Source organism: Grammomys surdaster, unplaced genomic scaffold (genome assembly GCF_004785775.1).
Source record: "Grammomys surdaster isolate TR1022 unplaced genomic scaffold, NIH_TR_1.0 143, whole genome shotgun sequence".
Lineage (NCBI taxonomy): Eukaryota > Metazoa > Chordata > Mammalia > Rodentia > Muridae > Grammomys > Grammomys surdaster.
In genome coordinates this window covers 4,312,554-4,339,915 of record NW_021604601.1, presented here as the reverse complement: position 1 = coordinate 4,339,915, position 27,362 = coordinate 4,312,554, and the positions used below count along the sequence as shown (strand labels likewise).

The 27,362-nt window shown below is 40.2% G+C and overlaps 1 protein-coding gene across 1 annotated transcript in view; it reads right to left on the bottom strand.

The window, feature by feature from the left end:
- Esr1 (estrogen receptor 1) overlaps nucleotides 1–27,362 on the bottom strand; it is a 352,705-nt gene that overhangs the window by 43,876 nt on the left and 281,467 nt on the right. The window contains exon 6 of the mRNA XM_028764359.1: nucleotides 13,373–13,511. Coding sequence (XP_028620192.1) covers nucleotides 13,373–13,511 — 139 coding nt within the window. The remainder of the gene's footprint in view (nucleotides 1–13,372; nucleotides 13,512–27,362) is intronic.

The window sequence follows — 27,362 nt, the reverse complement described above, 5'->3', positions numbered from 1 at the left end:
ATACCATACCATACCATACCATACCATACCATACCATACCATACCATACCACACCACACCATACCATACCATACCATACCGAGTATAGGAGATAACATCTTATACCTCTTCACCCTATCTTCTGGCTCTTACATACTTTGTGTCCACCCTTCCACACTGATCCCTGAACCTAAGCGGGGATGGTCTGAGCAGCTTGTTTAGGGGTGGGCTCATGTCTGCCCTTGGCTTTCTGTTTCTTGATCCATCATGAGTTTGTGCATTCACTACTTCCCGCTGTAAGAGAAGACTATAATTTGGGAGGAACATTCGTGTAGTTTGTCACTAAGATGTTTTATAAACCACACAGTATAGGAGAAAGGGCTTAAGTGCTAAGTGGAATGCGAAACAAAACTAAGAGAAATTCATCGAAGTTAAAAATCAGGCTCCCCATCACTCTTCAAAGGCCAAACAGGCTCCTTCTACCCTGACTGTGTGGATGTTTATAGCAGTCACATGCAGTAGAAAGTTCAGGAAGGAAATTCGAGATTGGACTGATGTCTCGTCTGGATAATTGCTTGTTCTTCATCATCACTAGGAAGAGGTTCTCCGGCCCTCACTGCCACTTATCAAATAGTTCCAAAGCTACAGTAGGCCTCAGGACTCAGAAATCATATCATCACCTCCTAGGACAGCATGAAAGGGAGGCAAAGTCATTGTTTTAATTTACCTAAAGCTTCTTTGAGAAACAAAAGCAGAGGATCCGACTATTTCCTTGGTGATTGGCACTAGGATAAATTATCCTGGAAACCATGAGTGAACAAGTTCTTTTAGAAAACCATGGTTTTCTTCTCCAGCACTTAGTCTCCCTGAGGATGGGGGCTGCTCTCTGACCACCCAGACCCCATGGAGGGTTAAAATGGCTTCTGAAGCAAGAAAAACAGGCCTCCTCCCAACGTGGAGAGCCTCAGTCTGCAGAAAGCTAATGAAACTCTTGAAGCAGCGTCCTTCTCCTCCACCTACACTTTATTGAAATGCTTTTGAGTCGTATTGTGTTGTAATTACACGCTATAGAAAACTCTACAGACATCTGCTTCAAGGATTGGGCCCTCGACTCTTACTAAAACATTTCAATTCCATTTCCCTGGGCACACACTCTCCAAATGCATCAGTGAGGGCCCTACACAAGTATTTCCATTTCACGTTGCAAAGAACTTAGAAGTAATGCAGGTTCCTGACTTGGCTGTGGATGGACAGACGGGGAATGTCCTTGGGAAGTCTAGGGGTTGCTGTCTCTTTGCTTCCTATACTCTACTGTGATATTTGATCCACACAAAAGAACTCAATAATAAACGATTTTAGAAAGCATAATAAAAATAAACCCCATTTCTGTAAACAGCCTGTTTCTGTTTCCATTTTCTTTAGAAAATTGTTATGAGATTTACTCTTTTGGTATTTCTTGGTGGTTAAAACATTTTGTACATTGTATAAGACATAATTCTCAACCTTGAGATAAGTATTTTCCTGTAAATTTTTAACTTATGATTTGAAGTTCTTTATTCATCTCATATTAAAATGTCACCTATGGGGTGGGGGTATCAGAGTTCTTTTCTGTAGAGAGAGATAATCTCCCCAGAACCCCGGGGACTTCATGGTTATTCCTTTCCCTGAGCTTTTCCGTGCTCACTGTGAAGCAGCCCAGCTCCCAGGTTCCCTTCTCCACTTCACTAATCACCGTGTGCATTTCTGCATCAGGCCATATTGTTCTAATTATCATACAGCATTATGATTTTTCTCTTAGAGTGTCCTTAACCCAACCACCTAACCTTTGGGGGATACATTTAGGTATGCTTTGTCCTTGACTTTTCCACATGACCTTTAAAATGAGCATAGGATTGTAAACTCATACGTTTATAGCTCAATTTATGATGAATTAACACATTTTTAGCAATGAGTACTCCTCAGCATAGACATGCTAAGACTTTCTTTTCAGAGGTTCATGAATGCTCTCCCAACAAAGGTTTATAATTTTCTTGGTGTTGTTCTTACAATTTCCCAATAAGCTTATTCCCAAATATATTATAGATTTGTTGCAACTACTAAGAAGATATAATGTGATTATAATTTAATCTTTGGCAGAATTAGATTTGATTCTGACATGTTGAAATTTAAATATTTTGAGGGAAGGATCAGAAAAATAAGGAAGTTCTTATCTCAGAATGTTTTGAACAGAATGCATTATCTGTATAATCCTTCAAAGGTTTTTTAAAAATGGATTTTATGGGGCACATCTGCTGACTAATGGAAAATAACTTCATAAGCTTTCTCTCTCATGACTATCATGCTATAAAAACAGAACAGTGTAGCATGCAACCTAAAATGTCTTATTCTGAGTTAGCTGAAACCACAAACATGCATAGCAACCACCTATTGTTCCCAAAAGTATAATTCATGGTGCCATTAAATGCGCCTGTGAGTTGGGTTTTGGAAAAATAAGTTGTTGAGGGCAGATAGGAGAGAGTAATGGAGAGGGGATAAGATCTCTCTCTCTCTCTCTCTCTCTCTCTCTCTCTCTCTCTCTCTCTCTCTCTCTCCCCCCCTCTCTCTCTCTCTCTCTCTGTGTGTGTGTGTGTATGTGTGTGTGTGTGTGCGTGTGATATTGGCAAAGCATAAATTTAAAGGTATTAAGTCCCTTTGGACACCTCACGTAGTGTTTCTGACAATGCCATGTGTCTGCTCATGCGAAGCTTCAGTCCTTGTTGGCAGCTCATAAGAGCTGAGCATGGCTCAAATTCTTGGGATTATTATGGAGGAGAAAGACTCAGGCCATGGACTAAGATTTACAGGATGCAACAGCAAACATGTTTGTGGGAATTATTAGTGGGGGCAGAGGGAGCAGAGGAAGAAGAGAGAAATCAGAGAAGAAGAGGACTTCAAAGGAACATACAAGGGAGAAAAAGAATAATTGTGCAAACTGTAATTCGCTTATGATATCTTCCAGGTATCAGCTGAAAGTAAGCTGCTATCATCTGTCCCAACAAACCACACAGTAGGAGCGTCGATGCACTTAACCCTTTGACGTTGAGCACAGATAATGCCAGTAGCTGCAACTCTAGTGCTGTCAGAAAATGCTAAGTGACAAGCTACCTCCATTCTCCACCACTACTAACAGGAAAGGAACAGCTTCTAAAGGAAGAATTGGCTGCAGACACTTCACACACTGAGCTACCACCAAGGCCCTCTCTCTTCAACTTTTATAAGCTATTCGACATGCCATTCGACAAAGTTAGAACTATTTTTCTTAAGTAATTAATTTATTTAATGCATGTGAATGCTTTGCCTGCTGTGTGTACATGCAGTGCGTACCTGACTGGTGCCAGCAGAAGTCAGAAGAGGCCTTTGGATCCCCTGGAACTGGAGTCATGAACGGTTGTGAGCTATCATCTGGATACTGGGAATTGAACCTGGCTCCTCCACAAGAGCCACAGTTGTTTTTAACCTCTGAGCCATCGCTCCAGCCCCGTTTTAAAAAACATTTAGATGCTTAAGGACAGGAAGAAAGAGACCGAAGAATCTACTTGCTATTATATGTTTTTATACTTGGTAACCTGGTGGACTTAATGAAATCCTACTTTGCATATGAGAGAATTAAGCAGAGTAGTATCTATCGATGTATAAGAAGTAATATAAGAAGTATAGATGTAATACAAAGAAGTATTTTCTATTATTGGTCAATATAGAGAATATCCAGCTAAAACACAGAATTGAAGAACTATTTATGATATTTATACATCACACATAGTGTATAATAAATAAGAAATATTGTATTTACCTTCATAATTTTATGTACTTATGTCAAATAAGAAGCAATAAACCTTATGTGCAAATAAAGCTATGTGACACTGGACACTGATTTTTAAATGAACAAACATTAGCAAATGTTTAAATGTTGAAAAAAAACTTGGACCAGAAGATTTTATTGCACAAGGAAGTATATAACTCATACCATTTGAGAATACCTTAACTTTTGAATAACAACTGGGACAACTGGAGAAACATTTAGAGACATTGTCTTACTTAGGGTTTCTATAGCTGCACAAAACACCATGGCCCAAAGGCAACTAAGGAAGAAAGGTTGTATTTGGCTTACATTTCCACCTTGTAGTCCATCAGTGAAGGAAGTCAGGACAGGAACTCAAACGGGGCAGAAACCTGGAGCCAGGAGCTGATGCAGCGGCCATGGAGGATGCTGCTTACTGCCTTGATCCCAATGGCTTGTTCAGTCTGATTTCTTATAGAACGTCAGCTCAGGGATGGAACTACATCCACTGGCCTGGGTCCTCCCACATCAGTCATTAATTAAAAACTATCCTACAGACTTGCCTACAGCCGGATCTTATGGAGGCATTTTCTCAATTGAAGCACCTTCTTCTCAGATGACTTTAGCTTGTGTAAAGTTGACATAAAACTAGCCAAGGCAGACATGGAACTTGATCATCAATCTAAACTTGAAAAAAATCAGGATAATTTAGTTGTACAAGTCCTCCTGATGTTGGTGAAGTTCCTGCATCCTGCCTTGGCAAACACCTCGCTAGCTCATGTCTCCTCTCTCTGATCTCAGTCTTCCTTGAATAGTGTAGTTATATTTAATACATTGACTCCTACCCACTCCATATTCATATATGGTCCCTTTAGCAATGATAATCTTCTGGGATCAAATCCTCAGACTCTCTTTGTGCTCACTCATGAGGCAGCAAAATACTACTAACACTCAGCTCTATGTGATACTTAAAACCCATGTGAACTACACTCTCGTACCTTAGCAAACTCAACAACACCCTTTCTTTCTCCCTGTTAGCCTCAAAAGAACTAAAATAGAATTATCATGCCTTTAGAGTTGGGTTTGTGTATGTGTGCATGTGTTTGTGTGTTACAGTATACTTTTAGGCAAGACGCATTTATAATGAGCATAGTCATGCTAAACACATGGAAATATCAAGAAGGAATCAGGGTATCACAGCTAAAGAGAGGATTGCCTTTCACTCAGACTCCATGGCCGTGAGGAAGTGATAAAGGAAGATAAGCTGGGCATGGGCACACTAAAATTTGAGGATCAGTCATTTTGAGCAAATCATTTGCACACTAGAATCACTAGATAGTAAACGTCTGTCTCTAATGCTCTCTCCTTTTCTCTACCTTCCAGTATCGTGCGAACTCCTGTGGCTATGTCTGCTAGTTGCTTGTTTGTTTGCTGCATCAAAATGCCAAACAAAAGCAAACTTAAGAGCAAGAAGGATTAATTTTGGCTCACAGTTTTGGGAAGTCATAGTAGCAGGAGCCTGAGGCAGTGGGCTATATTGCATCCAAAGTCAGGAAGCAGCGCATGAGTGCTCGTGGTCTGCTAGCTCTCACTTTTTAATCTAGCCCTGTAGAGATAATTTGTTGTGGACCATGTGGAAGTATTCACTTGTCAATAAAAAAGCCTATGGCTAATGAGCTGAGACGGGATTAGAAAGTGGGACATCCAAAAGGGAGAGACAAATTCTGGGATAGAATCAGAGGCTCAAGAGAGATTTGTCCCAGACACAGAAGAAGACAGCCACCTGAAACTGAGGACCAGGTAACCAACCATGTGGCATTTATAAAATATACAGGTCATTAAATTATGTGCTAGTTGGGAAATAGGCCCAAGCTATTGGCCTAGGCATTTGTTCATATATAAGAAGTCTCAGAGTCATTATTTTGGGGAACTTGGATGTGAAAGCCAAGTTCAGGACATAGTTCAGGGCCTCATCCTGGGGAATGGTGCCATTCATATTTAAGGTCTATATCTCAATTAAGCTACTCTAGATAATCTATCACAGACATGTCTCATGATGTGTCTCTTTAGAGATTCTAGATCCTATCAAGTCTAAAGTCAAACTTAACCATCACACTATGCTTTATGCTCAATGAATGCCTATTGAACCGAAATAAATTGAGTTCTAAATATCATAGCCTCCAAAGTAGTCAACATCTCTTATAGTTGTGTTTTGGCAGTGCTCATAAAATGAAATGATCTTACTAGGGGATGGCTTAGTGGCAGAGAATGTGCCTACCATGCCTTAGGTCCTGGGTCAACCCATACTACTATGCATGGGGATAAAAGTGTTCTCTACTACATCAACATGGAAAAATCACTGTAATAGAATCATACAGTGGTAAGACGGCTTGATTATCCTTGTGTAGGTAGTTATGATTTAAACAATGTTAGCAAATTTTAAAATTAGACAGTGAAAATATGATTTCAATTTAGCAGATGTTTAATTGTTCAAATTACACAGCAACTAAAAACAAAGCAGCATATAAAAATTCAAGTAAAGCCAAATTAACTTCCTACACAGGATTAAGGCTTTGTTTGAGATTCTGCCCTTTCCCAGGAACAATTATATATATTGAGTGGATCCTTACTGCTTACATGCTTAATTCCCTTAGGGCCTTAAACACCTGTAGTTTAGCACTTCTAGAACACAGCGTTGCTTGATTGCTTTTGTTTTTAAGAGGAAATCTCGGTTTGAATTTTTTGGTTTTTTTTTCTACTATTTCCAGTAGAGTCTTTGCTTGTACTTTCATTATTTGGTCTGGATGATCAAATAGAATTTTCTTGAAATACTGTTATGTATGTTTCAAATCTTTCTTATTATGTAGACCTACATCATGTGTAGGGCCTACCAAAAGTATATGGTTCATCTGTTTTGAGTCCAGGAGACAATTTGATTACTCTTCCATCAGAGGTCACAGTATAGATGAGAAGAACCAGCAAAACATGGGTGCTGGTGCTCAGTTTGCTTTGTCTTTTTTATCTAGTCCAGGACTCCACCTCAGAGAATGGTACCCATCACATTTAGGGTGAGTCTTCCTCTCTAAATTCACCACAGATAATTAATCCTTTATAGGCATGTTCAGCTATTTGTCTCTTTAGTGATTCTAAATTTAGATGTGGGGTGTGTGTGTGTGTGTGTGTGTGTGTGTGTGTGTGTTTGTATGTGTTGCATGAAGATGCACGAGAGGGGTTCAAGGGTCAATGTTGAGCATCTTCCTCAATTGCTTTCTACCTTGTATTTCTGAAACAGTCTATGCCAAAATCTAGAGCTCACTGACTTAGCTAGGCTGGCTAACCAGTGAGTCTGGGGGATTCTCTTGTCTCCATCTCTTAGATTAGATTAGAGGCACACTTTGCCACACCCAGTTTTTATGTGGATTCTAGGGATTGAACTCAAGTCCTCATGTTTATGTAGAAAGCCTTTTATCGATGAAGCCATCTTCAAGGCTAACTTCTCCCTTCTTTTGGTGGCAATTTTACAGTTGATAGCTCCATGGTTTGTCTGGGCATGAAAAAAAAAAAGACTTTTGGAAATAATCAATTCATTCTACCTTTTCAGTGATGAGAGTTATCAAAAGCATAGTTAACCAACCGCTCTAGGCTAAAGTATAAACTAGCAAATGTGTTCATACCTATAGACCCATGCACTTAAGAAAACACAGCATCAAAGATCAGCCAGGGCCGACCCATTCACATTAAAGAAGTTGAATACATGAAAGCTTCCTTTCTCTTCCATTTACCATGCAGTTCCCCAAAAAAGGGGAGAGGAAAAGGCTGAGGAAAAGCAGAATCAGTTTTCTAAATTTATTGCTAAGTTAACTTAGCAATCATTAGTAATCAAGCTAATGATTACTGGTCTGTTAATATATTTACATGTTATGCAATTCGCAACTTGGGGGCAAATGAGAGCAAGCCAGGCAAAGTGGAGGGTACAGGGCCTTTGTCAATACTTTCCGAGAGTGAGGCAGAGCCCAGGGCAAAGCTACTGCAGTAATTGGAGCCATCTCCTACTCAAGATCAGCTTTGCGGTGTGATGTCTCATTCTCTACATTCTCTTCTCCCCATAACCTGTCCTGTGCTCCTGTGTCTGGTGAGAGTCCCAAATCTTATAGTACACACTACTAGGGGGTACACTTTTGAGCAGGCAACAGAAAGGGAGACCCGTCTCCTTTCCCCTTGTCCCCTAAAAACACATGTGGAAAGATCCCATTCTGAATTCATTAACTTATTGCAGAACAATGTATCTTTATTTCCAGTAGAAAATTCTACGCAGAATTTAATGAAGTTTTACATGGGAAAGGGGGGGAGAGAGGCCAACACAATTGCTGGAAGCATTGTACAGGGATTTTTGCACATTTTTTCATTTGTAATTTTCTGAAAAAATAAATTAAATCTAAAATGAGAATGCTTTTGTTTCTAGTAAATGAGGTAGGTTTTCTTTTCCAAGTTGAAATGAATTTATTATCAGAAAACAGTCTGCTCCTTCTTAGAAAAGCCAGAGTGTTCTATCCGGTGAGCAACCTGTTTTTCTCTTAAGGGAAGGAAACTTATGCCCATTTCATGCCTACAAGCAAAAGAACTTTTTGTTGTTTGGTACCGTTTCCTGCAGGCAGAGCCTCCTGATGTGGGAGCGATGGAAAGAGCTAGATCAACAACTCTCTGGCTAGAGGCTTGGTAGAATTCTGCTTGTCGAATTAGTCCCTGCTTTTTCAGATGTATGAATCATTTTTTCTCCCCTCTGAGAGTGAATGAGAATCAAAAGAGAGAGCTTTGGCTTCCTGAGAAATCCACAAATATTTCTCAGAATTTGTGAGCACCAAGAGCTCCAGCAAAACAGCCCCTTGGAAATTGGACAGACTTCGGAACAGGCAATTAGCATTGTGTCCTCTCACATTGAATCTGCCTTCCAGAGACATCGGCTTCACTCCTGCAAGAGCCAAGAGACCCCACAAGGAGAAACGCACCAAGAACACACGTGTTCAGCCTGTTTTTCTAGTATGAGCATGCCCGTGGGACTAAAGGAAGAGGCTCATTCCTTGGAGACACAGAAGGCATAGTTAGTGTGTTCTAGTGCCAAAGCACACCAATGTATGAGGTGTTAGAATGGAAAATGAACTCTCTCCATTTCCTGATTACTTTCACAGGCATTCTTATTATCTTTAGCTTTCCTTTTATGAAATACACACACACACACACACACACACACACACAATACACATACTTCCACATACCAAACACCACACATACATATGCACACACCATATACTCACTCACACATACATTCACACACACACACAAACACACACACACATTTACTGTTTTATTTTGTTTTTTAAAATATATCTTGTAATAACCTTTTCTCTTTATTTTTCACAAGAAAACTTGATGGCACAAATTATGCGGACTTCGTTGCTGTGGGATGCAGGGAAGGACCAGACATGGTGGGCAGATGGAGCCTGGCGAGCAAAAAATTGGCTGACAAACTGGTGACTACCAGGAAAGCTATAACCCGGCAGAATCAAGATATCATGGGTTGTCATCAGGGAGTAAATCAGGCAATAATTCTCTTTTATATGGACACTGGCTAGGAATCATGCCCTCTGATCCTGAACGTGGGATGGCAGCACACTGGGTTTTAGTTTCAAAAACACCAGCTCCTACTTGCCAGTATAAACATTTCAATGACTCAAGGAGAGGGTGGGCGCATTCTCTCCTCTGATGGCCTTATAAAACACAAATGCTTGGGTTAACAGGGGAAACCTCAGAAAACAAAAGGTGTACACAGTCACTAGTAGATAGCATTCCGTCTTTTGTCAGCAACCATGGCAACCCCTGGGTTACCGGGATGCATAGGATTCAAGACTGTCTCCTTCACTTCTATGCAATTAAAAATGTCCTTTTGGGTGTGGCTCACCTTTCAGAGGTAGCATCCCAAAGCCAAAGACACAACCACAGGGAAGATGCTAATACTTGGTCCCTACCTGTCAGCTTTCAACCAACCACTGAGCTTTGAAACTTACAGGTATCTATATTTTGTTATTAAAATGTGTATTATTTTGATGGGAAGGACAAGGCAACTGAACCTAACCTCATAGAGATTGGAAGCCTGTAGAGTGGTGACATTTATAGGCTGACCCTCAGAGCATCTTTCAAGGGTATACAGATTTTAAGGGGCTTCTTCTCACAACACTGTTTGTTATGATATATCTGTCAGACTTGCCCATAACTGTCATCTGCAATCACTAAGAAGGTAATTAAACAATACTGAAATTGAATAAGATTGAATGGTCTGTCAGTGATTAGAAGGATATAGGATCTTTATGTTCTGGATCAAATGTTATCTTTTTGAAATATTTAAATAAACATCTTTGTCTAAGCATTTTAATTATTACTAACATCTATTTAGAATAAAAAATGAATTTGCCATTTTCTAATCATATTCACAAGCATACTTAAGTATTTTGTTTGTTTGTTTTGAGACAGTAACACACTGTGTAGCACAGCCACAAACTGAAAATTCTCCTGTTTCACCCTCTATGGTCCAAGAATTACAGGAGATGTACTACCGAACCCACATTTTCTAAGTATTTGTGATTGTACTAAGGTCTTAAATAATGGGTCAGTTCTGGGAAAAATGAGATTCATTGTTTATCCCCTTTGGAATTTAGAAGTTGCTTAAGAGGTTTATGGAATATAATCACAGGCTAAATGTAGCCATGAATTAAGAAAAAATAAAACTCTTCCAAAACAGATGGATACTAAGTTCTGCAAAGACTATAACGTAATGAGCCAGTAGTTAGTGAGCAGAAATAAAGTACAAGTGAGTTCGATGACAGTGATGGCTGAAATACCCATCAACCTGGGGACTCTTTTCATACCAGGATGACCATGGCCAGCACCACTAAAAAGTAATTTCTGGGTTTCACAAAAGACTCCGTATGTTGGAGGTAACACAAAGATGACGAGATTTGGTTGGAGCACAAGAAGTTTATGAGCCCATAGATCAAATAACACACAGTCATCTGGTAGGATGAGGCTCCAGAGAAAGAAAAAACTGATCACAGAGAACCCAAGCAAAAGAAAGCCTGCTTTCTGGCTAAAGAGAGGGAAACCCTGAAGGAGAGTTTTATGGAAAATAAGTATCTGAGCTGAGACTTCAAGGGTGGGTGAGTTTCTAACAAGAGAGGCTTTTCAGGACAGTGGGAGAAACTTGTGAAGCCGGACACACCTATAATTGCCATCCCTTGGGGAGGGGCTGAGGTGGGCAAGGGCGTCATGATTTCAGTAACAGCTTAGGTGACATGCTGAGACTCAATCACACAAATCAATCAAGGCACCAAAGCTAATGTTTTTAAAACTTAAATTTGACATTTTGTTCCCATGTTGCATGTCAATTTCCACTGCTAGATATCTTGAGCCTGGACAAGGTCATCTAATCCCAAACATCCCCGTCTTGCTCTCTCATTCACCGGCCTTCTTCAGTTATATCATCTGACTATGTCTATGAAATCTGTGTTCAACCAGCTTCTTAAAGACAGCCCTGACTGACACACACAAGAAGCCTATGTGGTACTTTCAAGAGAACATGAGAGTCAACTGAGAAGCATCAAGATTACAGTGGTACTTTGGGGTCATCACCTCTGGTGGCACTGTGCATGGAGATTGAAGAGGACAGGAGTTCAAACAAGAAATCGAGACACAGACGGAGAAGTACACAAGCAGAAGATGAGAGTATATGGAGGGTTTCAGCCATCCAGAGGAACACTTGAGAGGTCACTAGACAATCTGTTAATGGAAGAGGTAGAAGCTGTAATTTATCCATGAGGTAATGTCACTAAGACAGAAACAAAAACAACCCAAGAATCAGAATTGATAAGAAAGATGATGCATCCAGTATTGGGCATGAATCTCCAGTGTATCTGAGACAATAACAGGACTATCTAGAGAAGTTGAGTTTTCCACAATTTGTCCTCCAGCCAACACGTCTCATAAACAGGAAACATCTAAAAGTGATGAGCACGTGACATTCTGTCATACTCTGGATGGGATGCTACCAAGATGTAGGAAGTAGCTTCCTGGAGTGCTACCAAAACCTACAAGACACAAAACAGGCTCCAACCCCCCAAAAAAGAATGGTCCCAGATAGTAACCATGCAGAGGCAGAGAAATCCTCATCTAGAATAATTTGAAAGTCCAACTCTGGATTTATTTATTTTTAGGTAGAAATGAGTAAACTTCCTTGAGACAAGATGGGGAAATTATCCACAACAGAAATACAAGGAAAGGAAAGTAAGAGATTGAGGAATCCCCAGAAGACATCCCTTGAGTGAGGTAAACTGAGAGTCCTTTATATGCAAACTACAATCTTTTATGACTATTCTCAGTAAGCACATAGGAACCTAAGAAGAGAGGTAACGATAACGGTGACAAAGGCATTCATAAAGCACATCAGTTCAGTTATGGACACATAAAAGCTTAAACACTGAGAGCACATGCCAGCCTAGAGTTCAAAAAAAGGGGGGAGGGCAAGAAAAAATGACCAAATCTAAGAAGGAGAAGGTAAAGAAGCATGAAAGTGGGCCGTGGGTCTACCATTACAAAGACATCTCTACAGTCTGACAAAATAGATATATAGATGTACAACAGTATAGATGAAGTTCTAAGGAAAAAGGCTAATGGCTTCTCCTCGTGTTTTGGGGAAATGTTTTATGAACAGCAAAATATGTTTCTAAGGAAGTATCAAAGTTTCCTAAAAATTAAATTATATATTAAAGCAGAAATAAACTACTTCCACAGTTCTCTCTCACTTAAATCTTGGATAACTCTGCTCCAGGAGTCTTGACAGGTGTAAAGACTCAGCTCCTTTTCTGGCAAAAATCGAGATGAGAGGGTTCCTGCATCTTTGGGCGTGATGTGATGTTTACAGGAGGCAATTAGAAAACTACTCAGCATAGCAGTTGGTACTGGGCAGGGTTTCCATTGGTGCTGTTCTGAATAATATCTAAATCCTATCACTCTAAGAAATTACTGGAAAAAAAAAAAGTATCAGGGACCACAGTCCAAGGCAACCCAGTATAATATGATAAACAAGGGAGCTGAAAACTGAAATTAATTCCTAGAACTGCAAATGGCCTTCAGAACTCTCATGCCAAACTTCCTCATTGCAAAGATGAAAAAATTAGAGAAAAAATTTGATAGGCCATTGTGGTCTTGGTGCAAAGGCACCAAGAGATTATGTATATGATGTATATGTATATGCATATACACACATATCAGAAGATAAAGGTAGAGTTGGAAACTCCTAGTTTGTAGTTATGTGTTTGTGTTAGAGAGCTAGGGTTGCATCAAGACGATGGCAAGCAGACAGCAAGGCTTAGATTTCCATGGACATGTCTACTGTGTATTACCTGGACTTATACGTTCATTAGTAAATGTAGCTATACAACTCTTTGACAATCCATGGACTATGAGACCTTTGGATACGAACTAGTGGTTATAAAGGATGTTTCTCCAGGCCACAGCCTGGATACTCACCTGTCCAGGAGCAAGTTAGGTGCAAACAGGAGCTTCCCAGGGTGTTCCATGGAGCGCCAGATGAGACCAATCATCAGAATCTCCAGCCAGGCACACTCAAGAAGGTGGACCTGATCATGGAGATTCAAGTCCCCAAAGCCTGAAAAACAAGTAAAGTCTCACTTAGTTCCAAAAGAATGTAATGGTCACTGGTGATATGAACATGGCTTGGGATTTGAACTAGTGGGCTGTTTTTTTAGTAAATACAACAAAGAAAAAACATGGATGTGTACCCTTTTTTTCTAATGGCTGAATATGAGATTAGAGCTTTTTAAAAACTACAAATGGCAATATGGCAGATGCCTAGACATCGTGAGGCAGGGGGAAGATGGGGCAAATAGAACTATGCTCTATAATAAAAGCAAGTATTTCTTTTTAAAGTCTAGCTCTGTCAGTGAGTCTCCACTTGTCTGAAAGGATATTATTTTAATACACTATTGTCAGATCTGCAAGTATACACTAACTCATGCAACCCAATTAACTGTCTACAAAATTTGTACTTAGTAAATAGATTCTACTCAGGCATAACTAATACCTTTAGATAACTATTATTTTCTCATTTTTATTTAATTGAAAACACTTAAGTGCTGTAAACTTAAATTATTTAACTAAGCAGAAACTAGGACACAGGTAGGACCAAAGTTCTTAGTCATTGCTTCATTCTTGTTCTGAGCCATAATCCTTTTACATAAAATGTAAGACAAAGACTAATGTGATAACATATGCAGATAAATCACCAGAGGATGAACCAGATGACTGCAAGTAATGTCACAATTACTCCTTGGAGAAACCACTGATGTGTGCCCTTGTTTTCCGGTGGTTGATTAGGAGACTAAAGCTTTTTCTAACTGCTAATGACAGTAGATACCTAAACATCATGAAGAGAAGGAGGAGGAGGGGCAGGAGGAGGAGGAAGAGGAAAAGGAAGAGGAGCAGGAGGAGGAAGATGAGATGAATTTGGAAAGCAAGAGAGAAGAACATGATGTAGAGGAGGAACAATTAAACCCCTCACTGTGCATCGGAGGCAATGCTAAGTGCTTTCTGTATCCAGCTCTTTCCATCTTGACTCATACAACAACCTGGCCAGCCAGGAATTGATGATCCTGTTTCTCAGATTCGCAGAGTTTGCGTGTCTTCTAAGGACAGATACTGGAATAGAATCTTCAGTGATAGTGCTTTTAACCAGCAAGTGACACGAAATTTTCTGTTTTGCTGTGGAAGTTTGGATCAGGTGACTAAATATGCCCAACCACAGAGATGACAGCATGACAGGATTATTGAGTAAGCAATGTTCTGCAAGTTTTCCACTTGCTAAATCAGTGCCCTCCTCTTTGCAAGGAGGCATTCCTTCACACTCTCTTCCTTTCCCAGCCTTATCTTTGACTGTTCTCACTGATACAGGAGAAGCAGCTGTGGAAATATATATTTTTTGAGATGCTGTCTTCTTTGTTTCCCACTGTCCTCTGTTAGAATCCATTCTTATTAACTGAGCTGATTTTTTTGGGTCGACTTGATAAAAACCTAGACATATCTCGGAAGAGAGGATCGTAATTGAGAAAATGTCCCCAACTAGATCAGCCTGTTGGTAAGCCTGTGGGCCATTTTCTTGCATAACTGCCATGGGAAGACCCAGCTCACTGTGAATGATGCCTTCCCTGGGTTAGTAGTCCTGGATGCTCTAAGAAAGCAAGCTGAGCAAGCCATTAGGAACAAGCCATTAGGAGCAAGCCAGTAAGTAGCACTCTTTTAAAGCATCTGCTCCAGCTCCTGCCTCCAGGTTCCTGTCCTGCCTGAGCTCCTGCTCTGACTTCCCTCAGTGATGGCCGTAAGGGTCACAGCAATAGAAACCCTAAGTACAACATTAACGAAGAAGTGAACTTTAAGTATACAATTCATCTGATGGCTACCTTTCTTGGGCATATTGGGAGTTGTCCAAACCTCAGCACTAAACAATTAGCTTGTTTCTTCATATCCAGTTCCTGAAGTGCCACATTTCACACAATCCTGACTTACTGGGTGAAAATTCCCAGAGAGACTTGAGGTGTTCACACAACACAGGGCCGTGACCCCTGCCTCACCATCACTTCGTTCTCAAACATCATCATTTCTAACTGAACAGTCACACAGTCTTCCTCTCCTCTCCATTCCCGTATTCGCACACGAAGCCAATTCCATACCCCATTTCTGACTTCTTAATTCAGACTCATCTGTGCCACGTTGTTGCATATGTGACCGGTTATTCTTGCATGTGTAGAAACCTACTCCATCACGTAGGTTTACCCCACAAATACGTACAGATGTACTTACACCGGGCATTTGGAGTATTTCCATCTTTTGGCAATTACTACTAAATCTGTCACACACAAGTTTTTGAGCAAGTCTTTGGATGGATGGCTGCTTTTACTACCCTTGGACAAATATTTAAGAATACCATGGTTGTAACCAACTGGTAATGGTTTTCAAGAGGGGCATGTCACATTATATACCCACGAGCAGACTCTCAGGCCTCACCTACCATCTGATAGCACTCACTGTGCCTTTTTACATTGTACAATTGTTTCCACATTTATCTATCTGTACACACATACACAGGCATGTTGATATACATATGATTGTCCCATAGCCCATGTATGGAGGTCAAAGGACAAGTTGTCGGTTCTTCCTGTATCATGTGGGCTCTGAGGATCCAGCTAGTGTGGATAAGCTTAGCAGGAAGCACTTGTATACTCTGAGCTACCTCACTGGCCCAGCCATTTTCATTTTACAGATGCCAGTGAAGGTACAGAAGCATCGCACTGACATTGTTTTAATTTGTGTTTCCTACCATAAAGTATCTTTCCATATTTTCTACCAGTTCTTTTTGATATTGGATATTCAATTAACTATACTGCATGTCTATATCCTAGTAGATTGTGTATCTGTTAGACACCTAAATATAATTTTTATTCAACACTATTTTTTAAAAGCCCTAACTTAGTATAATTTTTACTACCTCACTGAGACATTCCAGAGTCCATGATGGTGCAGCGTTTATCAGATTACATGTCTTTTGGCAAGAACAGATTCCACTGGTGTGACGCAGAGCTGGAGGCTACCAAAATGAAGCAGAGAGAATCTGCTCTTAAGAAAAGACTTAGTGGTTAGGCTGCACGATCTGGTTTGAGGCTTGACTGGAGGAAAGAGAGCAGGGATCTCTGGCAAGTATAGCTGTTTGTCTAGAGAACACTGAGTCAAAAGAGACCAGACTTGCTTGGGAGAAACAAGACCTTGTCACAGTTCTCTTTCTTGATCCCTAATCCTATAAACCAAACCCGGACAGCAGAACATGAGTTGACAGCCCTCACTGATGTTTTAATTTCTTAGTAATCTCTTCAGTTGTTTGGATAGTTTGATAAGACTAATACAGTCTTACCTGTAAATTAAATTTACCACTCAGAAAGGTTATCATTCAAAAGTAAGGTGTTTGTTTTGTTTTGTTTTGATTTGGTCTTTTGGTTTTTTGGATTTTTTGTTTGATTGATTGGTTTGTTTGTTTGGTTGGTTTGTTTGTTTGTTTGTTTGTTTTTGATATTTCCTTTTCGGTGTGTATACAAAAAATGTCCTTGTGTGTTATTGCCATCTCTCATCACTCTTAGCATGAATTATTAAAGAATCCTCACAGGTTTAGGCTGAACATGTCCACATACATGTTCAGAACTACAATGAGGCAATCAACTTTGGGAAGCCAAATGCCAGATTCCTGACGGTGACTTTACATTTAAATAGGATCATATTCTTTTACTCTGACCTCAGAATGGTATTACTATTCAGGCTTGTCAGTTACAATGATTTTTGGGAGTCAAAGAAGTTCCCCACAACCACATGTACCATTTAAATAGGGTGATTATGAATATGTCTGTTAGTAATACTTTACAGTCAGAGGCCAGCAGGATTGCTGGGGTTTTCTGAGAAATGTAGGCATCTTTAATTCTGCTTAATTATAGTTTCCAGCTGTGCACATTGCCTGCCGACAAGGGTTATTATACCTGTTCCAAAGCATTATCTGCAAGTTCCTCAGACAGGGTTGGGAGGAGCTTGCCAGACAGACTGTCAATTAGCCTTCTCGGTGAATGTGAGGGCTGTCAAAGGAGGTTATTCCGTGGAACTTTTCCTACCAACATACTGGTCTCGATATTATTTTATCCACCAGGAGTTAAATGCATTTCTGATGTAAGACAAATAGCCATGATTATTTTTAACTCATAGCTAATGAATATATATATATATATATAACAAATATATATATTATTTATACCTATATTATTACTTATATATTATGCATTATGTTATATGATATTATATGTTCTGTGTTGTATTTATGTGTTACTATTAAATATTACATAATAATTATAAATATATGTGACCAACGATTTATAGATATCATGTTTGAATTCCTTGTTCCATTTCCTTTAAGAACACAACGATTGTGTCCAGTAGATCTGCTAAGGAGCATTTAAAAAGCAGATCTCTGTCTTCTGAAGGCTTCAAAGCATCATGAATGGGAGGTTAAGTTGCATATCTTTATGGGATATGAGTGAAGGCAGCCAAAACAGAGGTTCGCACAGATACCACAGTAGGGGTCCATTCATCCTCTGTTCCTGAGAATCCACAGCATTAGAATATGGAGCTGGAGAGATTACTCAGAGGTTAAGGAACTTGTCCTGAAAGTATGAATGCTAGACCCAGATCTCCAGTACTCATAGAAATCCCAGGTGATGTGGCAGCCTGCCAATAAGTCCAGCACATAGAAGGCAGGGACAGGGATCTCCTGAGCAAATTAAGCTGCTAGCTAGGTTAGCTGAATTGGGAAGCTCCAAGTTCATGTGAGGAGCCAATATACCATGTTGTGAGAGACAGAGCTATCAAGAAGGCATCCTATGTCAATCTCTGGCCTACATATGCACATGTGTTCATTTTTAACTGCACATAAATGTGCCCATTCACATGTGAATACACATGTACACATACCATATGCACATGTAAACACATCCACATAAAAGTAGTAAGTATAATTTATTGAGATATGACTAAAACACTCAGAACTTTTATTTTATAAAATAAAAACAAAATTAAAAAGTGGCCTTTCCCCGAACTTAGGGAACATGGGTTGATATTCACAGCTTAGTAATAAAGTCATCAAAGATGTGATACACTGGAAACAAACAGAGATATTCCAAGACATCTGTCCCCAGCTATGAACAAGCTATGCTGTAGTTAATGGTTTGATGTGAGCCTCTGTCCTAGGAAGATGCCATCTATAGAAAAAATCAGATTATTTTTCCAGACAGTTATAGTTTGAACCTGAAAGGTCCTTTAAAAGCCACATGCCAAACGTTATTTGCCAGAAATGGACTTTGGAGAAGTAATTGAATAATAAACTCTGACTTCATGAATAGATTGGCTGTGCTGAGTCTATAAGCTAATGGACCATTGGTAATGGAGAGAGAAGCCTGTGAGGTAAAGACACTCCCCCACTCCAATCTCCCAACGTTCTGATATTCTGTCTCACCTCAGACCCATGGAGACATAGCCAGCCAAGCATGGAAACCATGAAACCATGAGCCAAGATAAATCCTTCTGCATTTTCATTTTCATAGGTTTTTTTGTCACACTGGCAGAGAGATCTGACTAACACACCAACTAAAGACATGCCTGATTCTGTCCTCCATTAAACAGTGACTGTTTGCCTCCAGGGTACTTTTCCCTTACTCCCTTACCTTTGACTGCAAAAGAAGAACATAGAGGGATGGGAGAATGGTTCAGTGGGTAAGGGCTTGCCTCGCATGTATAAGGAACAGTGTTCAATCTCTAGAGCCCATGGAAATATGCCAGGGGTGGCTGCATTTACTTGTAAGAGCAGCACTGAGGAGGCCAAGACGGGGGGTGGGGGGCTGAGTCTCCTTGGCCACCTTGTCTGGCTTAATTGGTAAGCTACAGGCCAATAAGATACTATCTAAAAGAAAATAGACGGTGTTCCTGAGGATGGCATCCAAAATTGTCCAGCAGACGCCATAGGTACATATGCACACACGCATGCACACACACACACACAGACCCCCCCACACACACTTTCATGAACATATTTACAACATTTCGAAACCCCTTCCTTGAGCCTCACAAGATCTGAAGCCTGCTCCACTGTGGGCTGCAATACATTGCTACAGAGGTTGCTCAATTTGCCTTGGTATAAAATAAAATCCTTCAGGTCTTGTCTTTTCTTGCTGGCTATGGGGAGGTTCTTAGAAATGATGTCAACATGTACAAAGAACTTCGGGTAAAATGACTACTCTGAATATCTTCAAGGCTGTATACTGTCTTGGAAAGAATTATAAATTGAAGTGGCTTTTTTAGGAGGGACATGAGGAAAAGTAGGGGACTGTATTTCTTAATTTCATGGGACACAAACTATGGAGATTGAAAAAAAAAACCCGAAAACCCTGAGACCCTTTAGGGGATGGGAACCATTTACTGTTCTCTTTGCCAGGACCACAGTGGACAGAAGCAACATGAGGAAGGTGAGATTTATGTTGGCTTGTGGTTTCTGAAGCTGTAATCTATCATGATGTAGAAGGCATGGCCAGGGTGGTGGCAGGGGTATGTAGCCCACATCATGGTAGAGCAGAAAGCAGACAGCTCCCATTGGAAGGGGATCAGTCTACAGGCCTCATGCCCTGCCCTGAATGGCTGACATTAGCCAGGATGACCCAATGTCAAATGTAATCATTTGAAGGAATGGAAAGGCGAGTCGGTGATTAAGAGCACTTGCTACTAGGACCAGAATTCGATACTCAACACACCTACATTAAACATACTTGCACCTCCAACTCCAGCTGATCTAGCACTCTCTCCTGCCCTCCTCTTTCTGTGGGTGTGTGCTCATGTGCGCACACCCACAGAAAGATACAGACACATAAACATACACATAAATAAAAACTACATCTTTAAAAACCCTCTACCATTTGGATGTAAAACATACCCCACAGGATCCTCCACTTAGACACCTGGTTCCCGGATGGTGGTATTGGGTTGTGAAGCTGTGGAGCATGGGGACACGGAACCTGCCTAGCAGAACTAGGCTGCCGGGGTCTGCTTTGAATGTGATATCACTTCTGCATCCATCTCTGTTCTTTCCTTCCTGACCAACGAAGATAGAACATGTGTGCAGCGAGGTGCCACTGCCTCCTGCTAAGCTGCTCTAGCCTCTCCAGCCAGCACACCACACCTTCCCTGCTAGAATGTTCTAATGTCCCCTCAACCGTGTACTTAAATCATTCTCTTTGTCTATGAGTAGTTAAGTACCCTGTCTCAGTAAGGAGAAAAAAATCACGAGCACCCATGAGATACAATCTGCAGAGAAGCAGTACAAAGCTCGTGTGGGCAGAAGAGTAGCATTTCCTCAGCGAGGAGCTGTCTACAAAACCAGAAGCCAGGTGGTTGGATCCCTCGGTAAATCTACCAGCTTCCTGACCTTCAAATGAATTAATCATGTTCTTGGTGATGTGGCCATGATGTTCTCTGAAATGTCAGCTATGAAACTGCTTGCTGCACTTCCTCTGCCTTGCAATACTCTTTGAGGGAAGAAGAAATGAATAGAAACCATGGAAAGCACAGTAGCAGTCGTAGGCTGGAGGCGACTGAACTTTCTAGAAGGCTATGCAACAGAGCCATCAGAAAAACAAAGATCAAATGAAGTCTTTGCAATCTACATTTTTATAAATTTAATCTAGAAAACATGGAGTTAGTGCCATACCGTAGTCCATGTACCCTGTGGTGGAATTGAATACAACCTTCCTTCACTTCAAAAACATCCTTGAATGTCCTCTTACACATAATGTCATGATAGCCCATTGGAGCTGTGAACTCCATTCTGTGACATTTTATAATGTCGAGGGAAAAGTATAGTTTATTGAAAAATTAATCTTTAAGAAATGAGTTTGGGGCTATCTAGCTCAATGGTTAGTAATGCTTGCTGCTCTGGCAGAGGACCATAGTTCTGTTCCCAGCATCCACATTGAGCAGCTCTCTGTAAACTCCAGCTTCAGGGGATCGAATGCCCTTTCTGGGATTCTGTGGGCATTGTATTCACATGCACATACCCACCCACAGACAGACACATATGTACATAACTAAAACTATGAAATAAGTCATTAAAATAAATAAAGAAGAAATTCATTTTATCATTCAAGCCAATGTCATATAGAACTTTTTATCAATTCCCTACCACCATTAAAAAGAAAATAATCAGAATACACAGCCCCCAAAATAAGCAATAAAATAAATAAATGCTTGTTTATAAATGTTTTGCATCATAACAGAGTTCCCTGCCTCACCGCTGCTCTATGTGCGGCCTTCTTTCCAAATGCTTTCTTTCTTGTGGTGATGCTAGCTCTTGTCCTTGGACATAATGACTAAGCTTTTTGCAAGTTTCTTCCCAATACGGGACTTTCTAACTATCGGGATGCAACACCCCCAGCAGAATGAGAGGTACAGGAATAATGAAATGACTATCAACCAGAAAGTCAAGTAGACCCGGCTTGCTATTCTGCCTTCTCTTGAGATCTGAAAGCATTACCCATCCACAAAATGTAGATCAACTCAAGGTTAAGATGCTGAAAGCCCTAACCATCTGTTGAAGACAGAGGGACGGACCTATCAGTTAGGATTATTACAAAATAAAGAAGTTATCAGGTGTCCCAGGACACCAGAACCACTACTTTCTCCCCTACCCTGTCCTGACAGGCTGCAGACACTAAGAGAAATGTTTTAAAATACATTAGATATAGAATGTTTAATTCAATTGAGAATTTACAGTGGCTCTACTTCATGATCTCAAAAGCTTGTCTTCTGTTTATTTTCATTTTTATTTATACATACATGTAAAAAAAATAATAAAAAGGATAAAAGACTTTCTGGACATGAAACAGCTCTTACAAAACAACATTCCTCAAGATTTTAAAGAAAAGAGAACAAAGGCGTATGGTTTATATTTTGCCTAAAATATATATGTGGAAGAAAATAAGAGAGCATTATTTTGGGTTTTACTAAACACAAAACATTTCATTATGTTAGACGTCCCCAGAATGCAGTTGTCTTCAGCACTCATCCGGTAAGCACAAAACTGTTTCTGGAGCCTAGCACTCTTCTACACTCTTTGGTATTCTTCACTTGCCTTAGGACAGGCAGAAAGACTTTCTCCAGGGACTTCTCACCTACAGAGACCACGTGATGCTCTGCAGGCAAATACCAAGCAAGCAGCCAGTGGCATAGGAACTGGTGGTCCTAAAGTGGCTATTCTCAAACCATCTTACTGGGCCGGGGATGAAGTTCAATGGGAGAGGGCTAGCCTAGTCAGCATAAGGCCCTGGCTTTGATACCTAACAAGGACTACATCATGGTTAGCATAACTAACATCAAATTTGCTTGCATAAAAACAAGAACCAGGTCAGTTTTCTCGTTCTAACTTCAGGTGGGTTCTAGGAAACCAAACGCAGGTCATAGGGTTTGTGTGATAAGTGGCTTTACCTGCTGAACTATCCTAAAAAGTTGTCCTGTGATTGCCATATATGCATTATGGCTTGTGGGCACCCATGTATATTTATCATGTACACACACACACACACACGCACACACACAATAATGATGATGATAATAATAACAGTTATAACTGTGCATCAGGACGCCCAGCTTTTTACTGAACATTAGGATGTTAAACTCAGGTTTTCATGCTTGCTCAGCAAGTATTTTGGCAAATGAGCCATCCCCTCAGTTCCTAAACTTTTAAACCTTGACTCTGTTGTTTGAAAATGATATCATGTATTCTTTTACATCATATAAGGAAGACTTTTGTGACATCATTACCAGCTCCTTCAGAATACGGCAGAAAACTGCATCATTCACTCGAGTCATTTGTACACACATGTACTTAGAGGAGAGGGGTTTACGGAACATTTAAAATGAATAGATATGGTGCTGTTTATGGCAATTCCACTTATTCCTAACTTCATCTAAAAAATAAAGAGAAATCCAACACATGTGAATGCATATATAAGATATAAATAAAATTCCAGTGGTAGATATTCTTATGAAAAGGTCTTAGGCATATTATCACAGCTATTTAACCTAAATGAAACTAGGTTCAAATTTACTTCACTGCTGCTGGGCATAGGATTCTAGCCTGTCGTCACTCTTTGCTCTTTGCCACACTCTTTCTAATATTCCTTTGAGAAATTGTTAGACTTAACCTCCCTCTCCTTCTGTGTATCTGTCTCTCTGTGTTTTTCTCTTTCTCTGTCTCTTTCTATCTCTCTCTGTCTTTTCCATTCTCTCTATGTGTCTCTCTGTATCTTTCTGTATCTTTGCCTTTCTTGGTCTCTTTCTGTGTTTGTCTCTGCACTGTCTGTTCTTTTTCTCTCTTTTTTTTCTTCCTTTGTTTTTGTTCTTGTCTCTGTCTCTTTGTCTCTGTCTTTATCTCTGTCCCTGTCTTTGTCTCTGTCTTTCTCTGTTTGTCTATTTCTTTCTCACTTTGTCTCTCTCTGTATCTGTTTTTCTTTCTGTATCTCTGTCTCTCTCTGTATCTGTCTTTCCTTCTGTGTATCTGTCTCTCTGTGTTTTTCTCTTTCTCTGTCTCTTTCTATCTCTCTCTGTCTTTTCCATTCTCTCTATGTGTCTCTCTGTATCTTTCTGTATCTTTGCCTTTCTTGGTCTCTTTCTGTGTTTGTCTCTGTCTCTCCCCGTCTTTCTCTGTCTCTCTGTCTCTGTCTCTCTCTCCCTCTGCCCCTCCCTCTGTGTGAGTATATGTGTATAACATATTGTGATAACATCTAATTCACTCTGCCAATATTGTACTATGTTTATACATCAACAGATCATAAAAGCAGCATATGAAAATAAATTACCTCTAGTCTAGAATATCAATTATAGAATTTCTCTGTTTGGAGTGGGAAAAAAATGGAGCTATAATGTAAACAACCTCCGAGGTTTTAATGCTTCCAATTATAAGCTGTGGCATATGTAAAATAACTGTAATACAATGGGGTAAATTAGCTTTATTTTAAATAGGGATTCTAAGTGGCATTCCCTTAACTGTTATTTATCAGTTCAGTTTAACCACATATATTTCATGGTTAGTGTACATCTTTTGTTCTTTGAAGGCTGAATAGATCTTCATTCTGTGCCAGCAAAACTAAGTTTGAGGCACACTAGGAATCATCCTACAAAAATTGCAACCCCAGAATCTGTAACAAAGGGATATATAATGCCATTGCATCTTTGAAAAGGGGTAGAGAGAGATCCCGGGCCACATCCTTCAGGTACATATTTGTTTATGTAGCTAATTCCAAATTCCATCAGAGAAAACAATTACTTTCCTAACCGTGATCCTTTCTGTCAGCTAAAACGATCCTCAGACACCATTGCTGACCACACGCAGCCCGACCATTGGAAGAGGCATCAACAGCATCCCAGAGTTCATCTGCCTCTTACAAAATGACTGCCACACTCCTACTTTTATACACACCTCGTTCTGATTACATTATTACAATGCAAAGTGCTTCATATCTCATTTTTAAAAGTACATGCAAGAATAAGTCATTCCAATATGCATGACTGTTTTCTCACACACATATGGGGGGGGCAAGAGAGAGAGACAGAGAGACAGAGACACAGAGAGATAGAGTTAGAGACAGAGATAATGAAACAGACACAGAGAGGTAGAGAGAAGAGAGAGAGAGAGAGTCAGAGAGAGAAAGAGAGTTATTATTTTCAAATCCATGTAGTTATATGACAAAGGGCAAGGAAAGAAATAGGCTAGCTGGAGAAAATCTTGACCATTACATCTGTGTTTCGCTCCCCAGAGGAAGGTGAGTCAAGACTTTCAGATCTGAGGATCAGACTTAGGGATCAAAAAAAAAATGTCCCTCTGAGAAAACAAAGCAGATGGCAAAAGTGCCGTGCCACCAACCCCATCTGTATCACGAGCAGAGTCTTGGTTTATGAAGAGATGGTTGTCATGACGATAAGCATTTGAGAAGAGTTCTGGAGAAGCTGATGAATTTATGAGTGTCTCCTAGCTTCCCAATTTTCCAAACAGGCTGAAAACCACCCCCTTCCCCCAAATAAACAATTCTATTACTGCTTGAGTTGGTGGCAATTATTCCATGGAGACATTATGAGATTCTGTATATCTCATGTTACAATCCTCTGGGGAGGGACTGAGCAGCCATCTACTCTGATGTACCAAAGCTTGAAGATAAACTAGTTTTTATTTTAATTCAGCAAAAGCAATCGTATTAACTACAACTTAATTCTGCCCACCCCCACCCCCGCCCACCTCAAGTACAGAAAGAAATCAATTTCAGCTTCAATGAAAAATGGGGGGAGTAGAAAGAAATCATTTTCCAGTTTCTGAGAGTAGATTGCAAGGTAAAGGACACAAATATTAATAAGCTGGAAAGTAAAGCACTGAAGACTGTCCTTTTAAGTGTTTGTCAAATGGACAGGAAGAGCAGCTACTATGGAGTGAGTCAGAGTTAGCTCACAAAGAGCTCAGGCTGGTTGCGTTTGGAAACAGAACTAGCACTTGTACTGAGGAACATTCATTTCCCCATCCATCCTGGAGCAGACCTGTAGAGCATTCCAGAGACTTCTGATATCAGTTTGAGTTCTCTAAACTGTGTGATCAGGACAAACACTACAAATGTTAAATACACAGAGACCTCAAGAGGGAAGTAGATATTCTCTTGTCAAGAAAGCACCCCCCAAATGAACAGTGATGACTTACTTCCATTCCTGATTCACCCAAATCCCTCACTGGAACCAAAATTGGTGCAAACTCATAACTTCACTGAGGGCGTCACTCACACACACACACACACACACACACACACACACACACACACAGAGAGAGAGAGAGAGAGAGAGAGAGAGAGAGAGAGAGAGAGAGAGAGAGAGTTCTGAATTGAAGGCTAGAATACCTGTCTTTGACAATGAGCTAAGGGCAATTAACTCTAGAACTCATTAGGATTCTTTTTTTTTTTTTAAGAGGCAGATTCTTCCATAACTTTACGGAAACTCATGTCATAATGGGAATTTTCTAAGGTAAAACACAGATGTCTCTGACAGGCTGAGTATGAAATTGGACAGCCATCCATCAGTGGATACTTGAGAAGACAAGTCATGGTCTGAATATCAAGGAGAGGTTCCAGTCAAGTCTGGGGCCCTACAAGAACACAGTAGTTGGGGGGCTTGTCGAGAAAAGACGGTTTCTTCCCTTTTAGTCTGAGATGCTTCACCATGTCCACATCATCCCCATATAAATGTCAACACCAAAATGGATACAGATGATTGATTCCACCTCTGTCTCCCAATACTTAAAGTCGGCGTTTACTAAACAGAATCACAGGATTATAGAAAGAGGCCATAAATATTTTTTTATTTTATCTTCTGTTGGTTTCTATTTTAAGCCTGGTTGATCTTACCAGGTCAATAAATAATGACTCTGATAATACAGTGGGGACTAGGGCAGACCCACAGCATCTATGAGTACTGGTTATCTGGGAAGCAAGAGCTGCTGTAGCCTCCTTCTAGCTCAGAGCAGCCTTCACCTCAGGATAGATGAGATCCCAGCCACAGTGCTTCCCAAAGGTGACAACAGGATCACAGACATATTTGCTCATAAAGACCGGAAGATCCTAAAACTCTAGTTGATTAGTTTCCTAGACTTGCCATAGCAGCATGCTACCAACTGGGTAGCACCAACCTGGCTTAAAGTATATCCAGCTGTTGAGGCAGCAAAGGCCTTTCTCTGGAGTGTTTCTGGCCATATATATAGGTTTATCAGAACTAGGTGGGATTACCAAAGAAGATAAAGGAAGGAAGGAAGGAAGGAAGGAAGGAAGGAAGGAAGGAAGGAAGG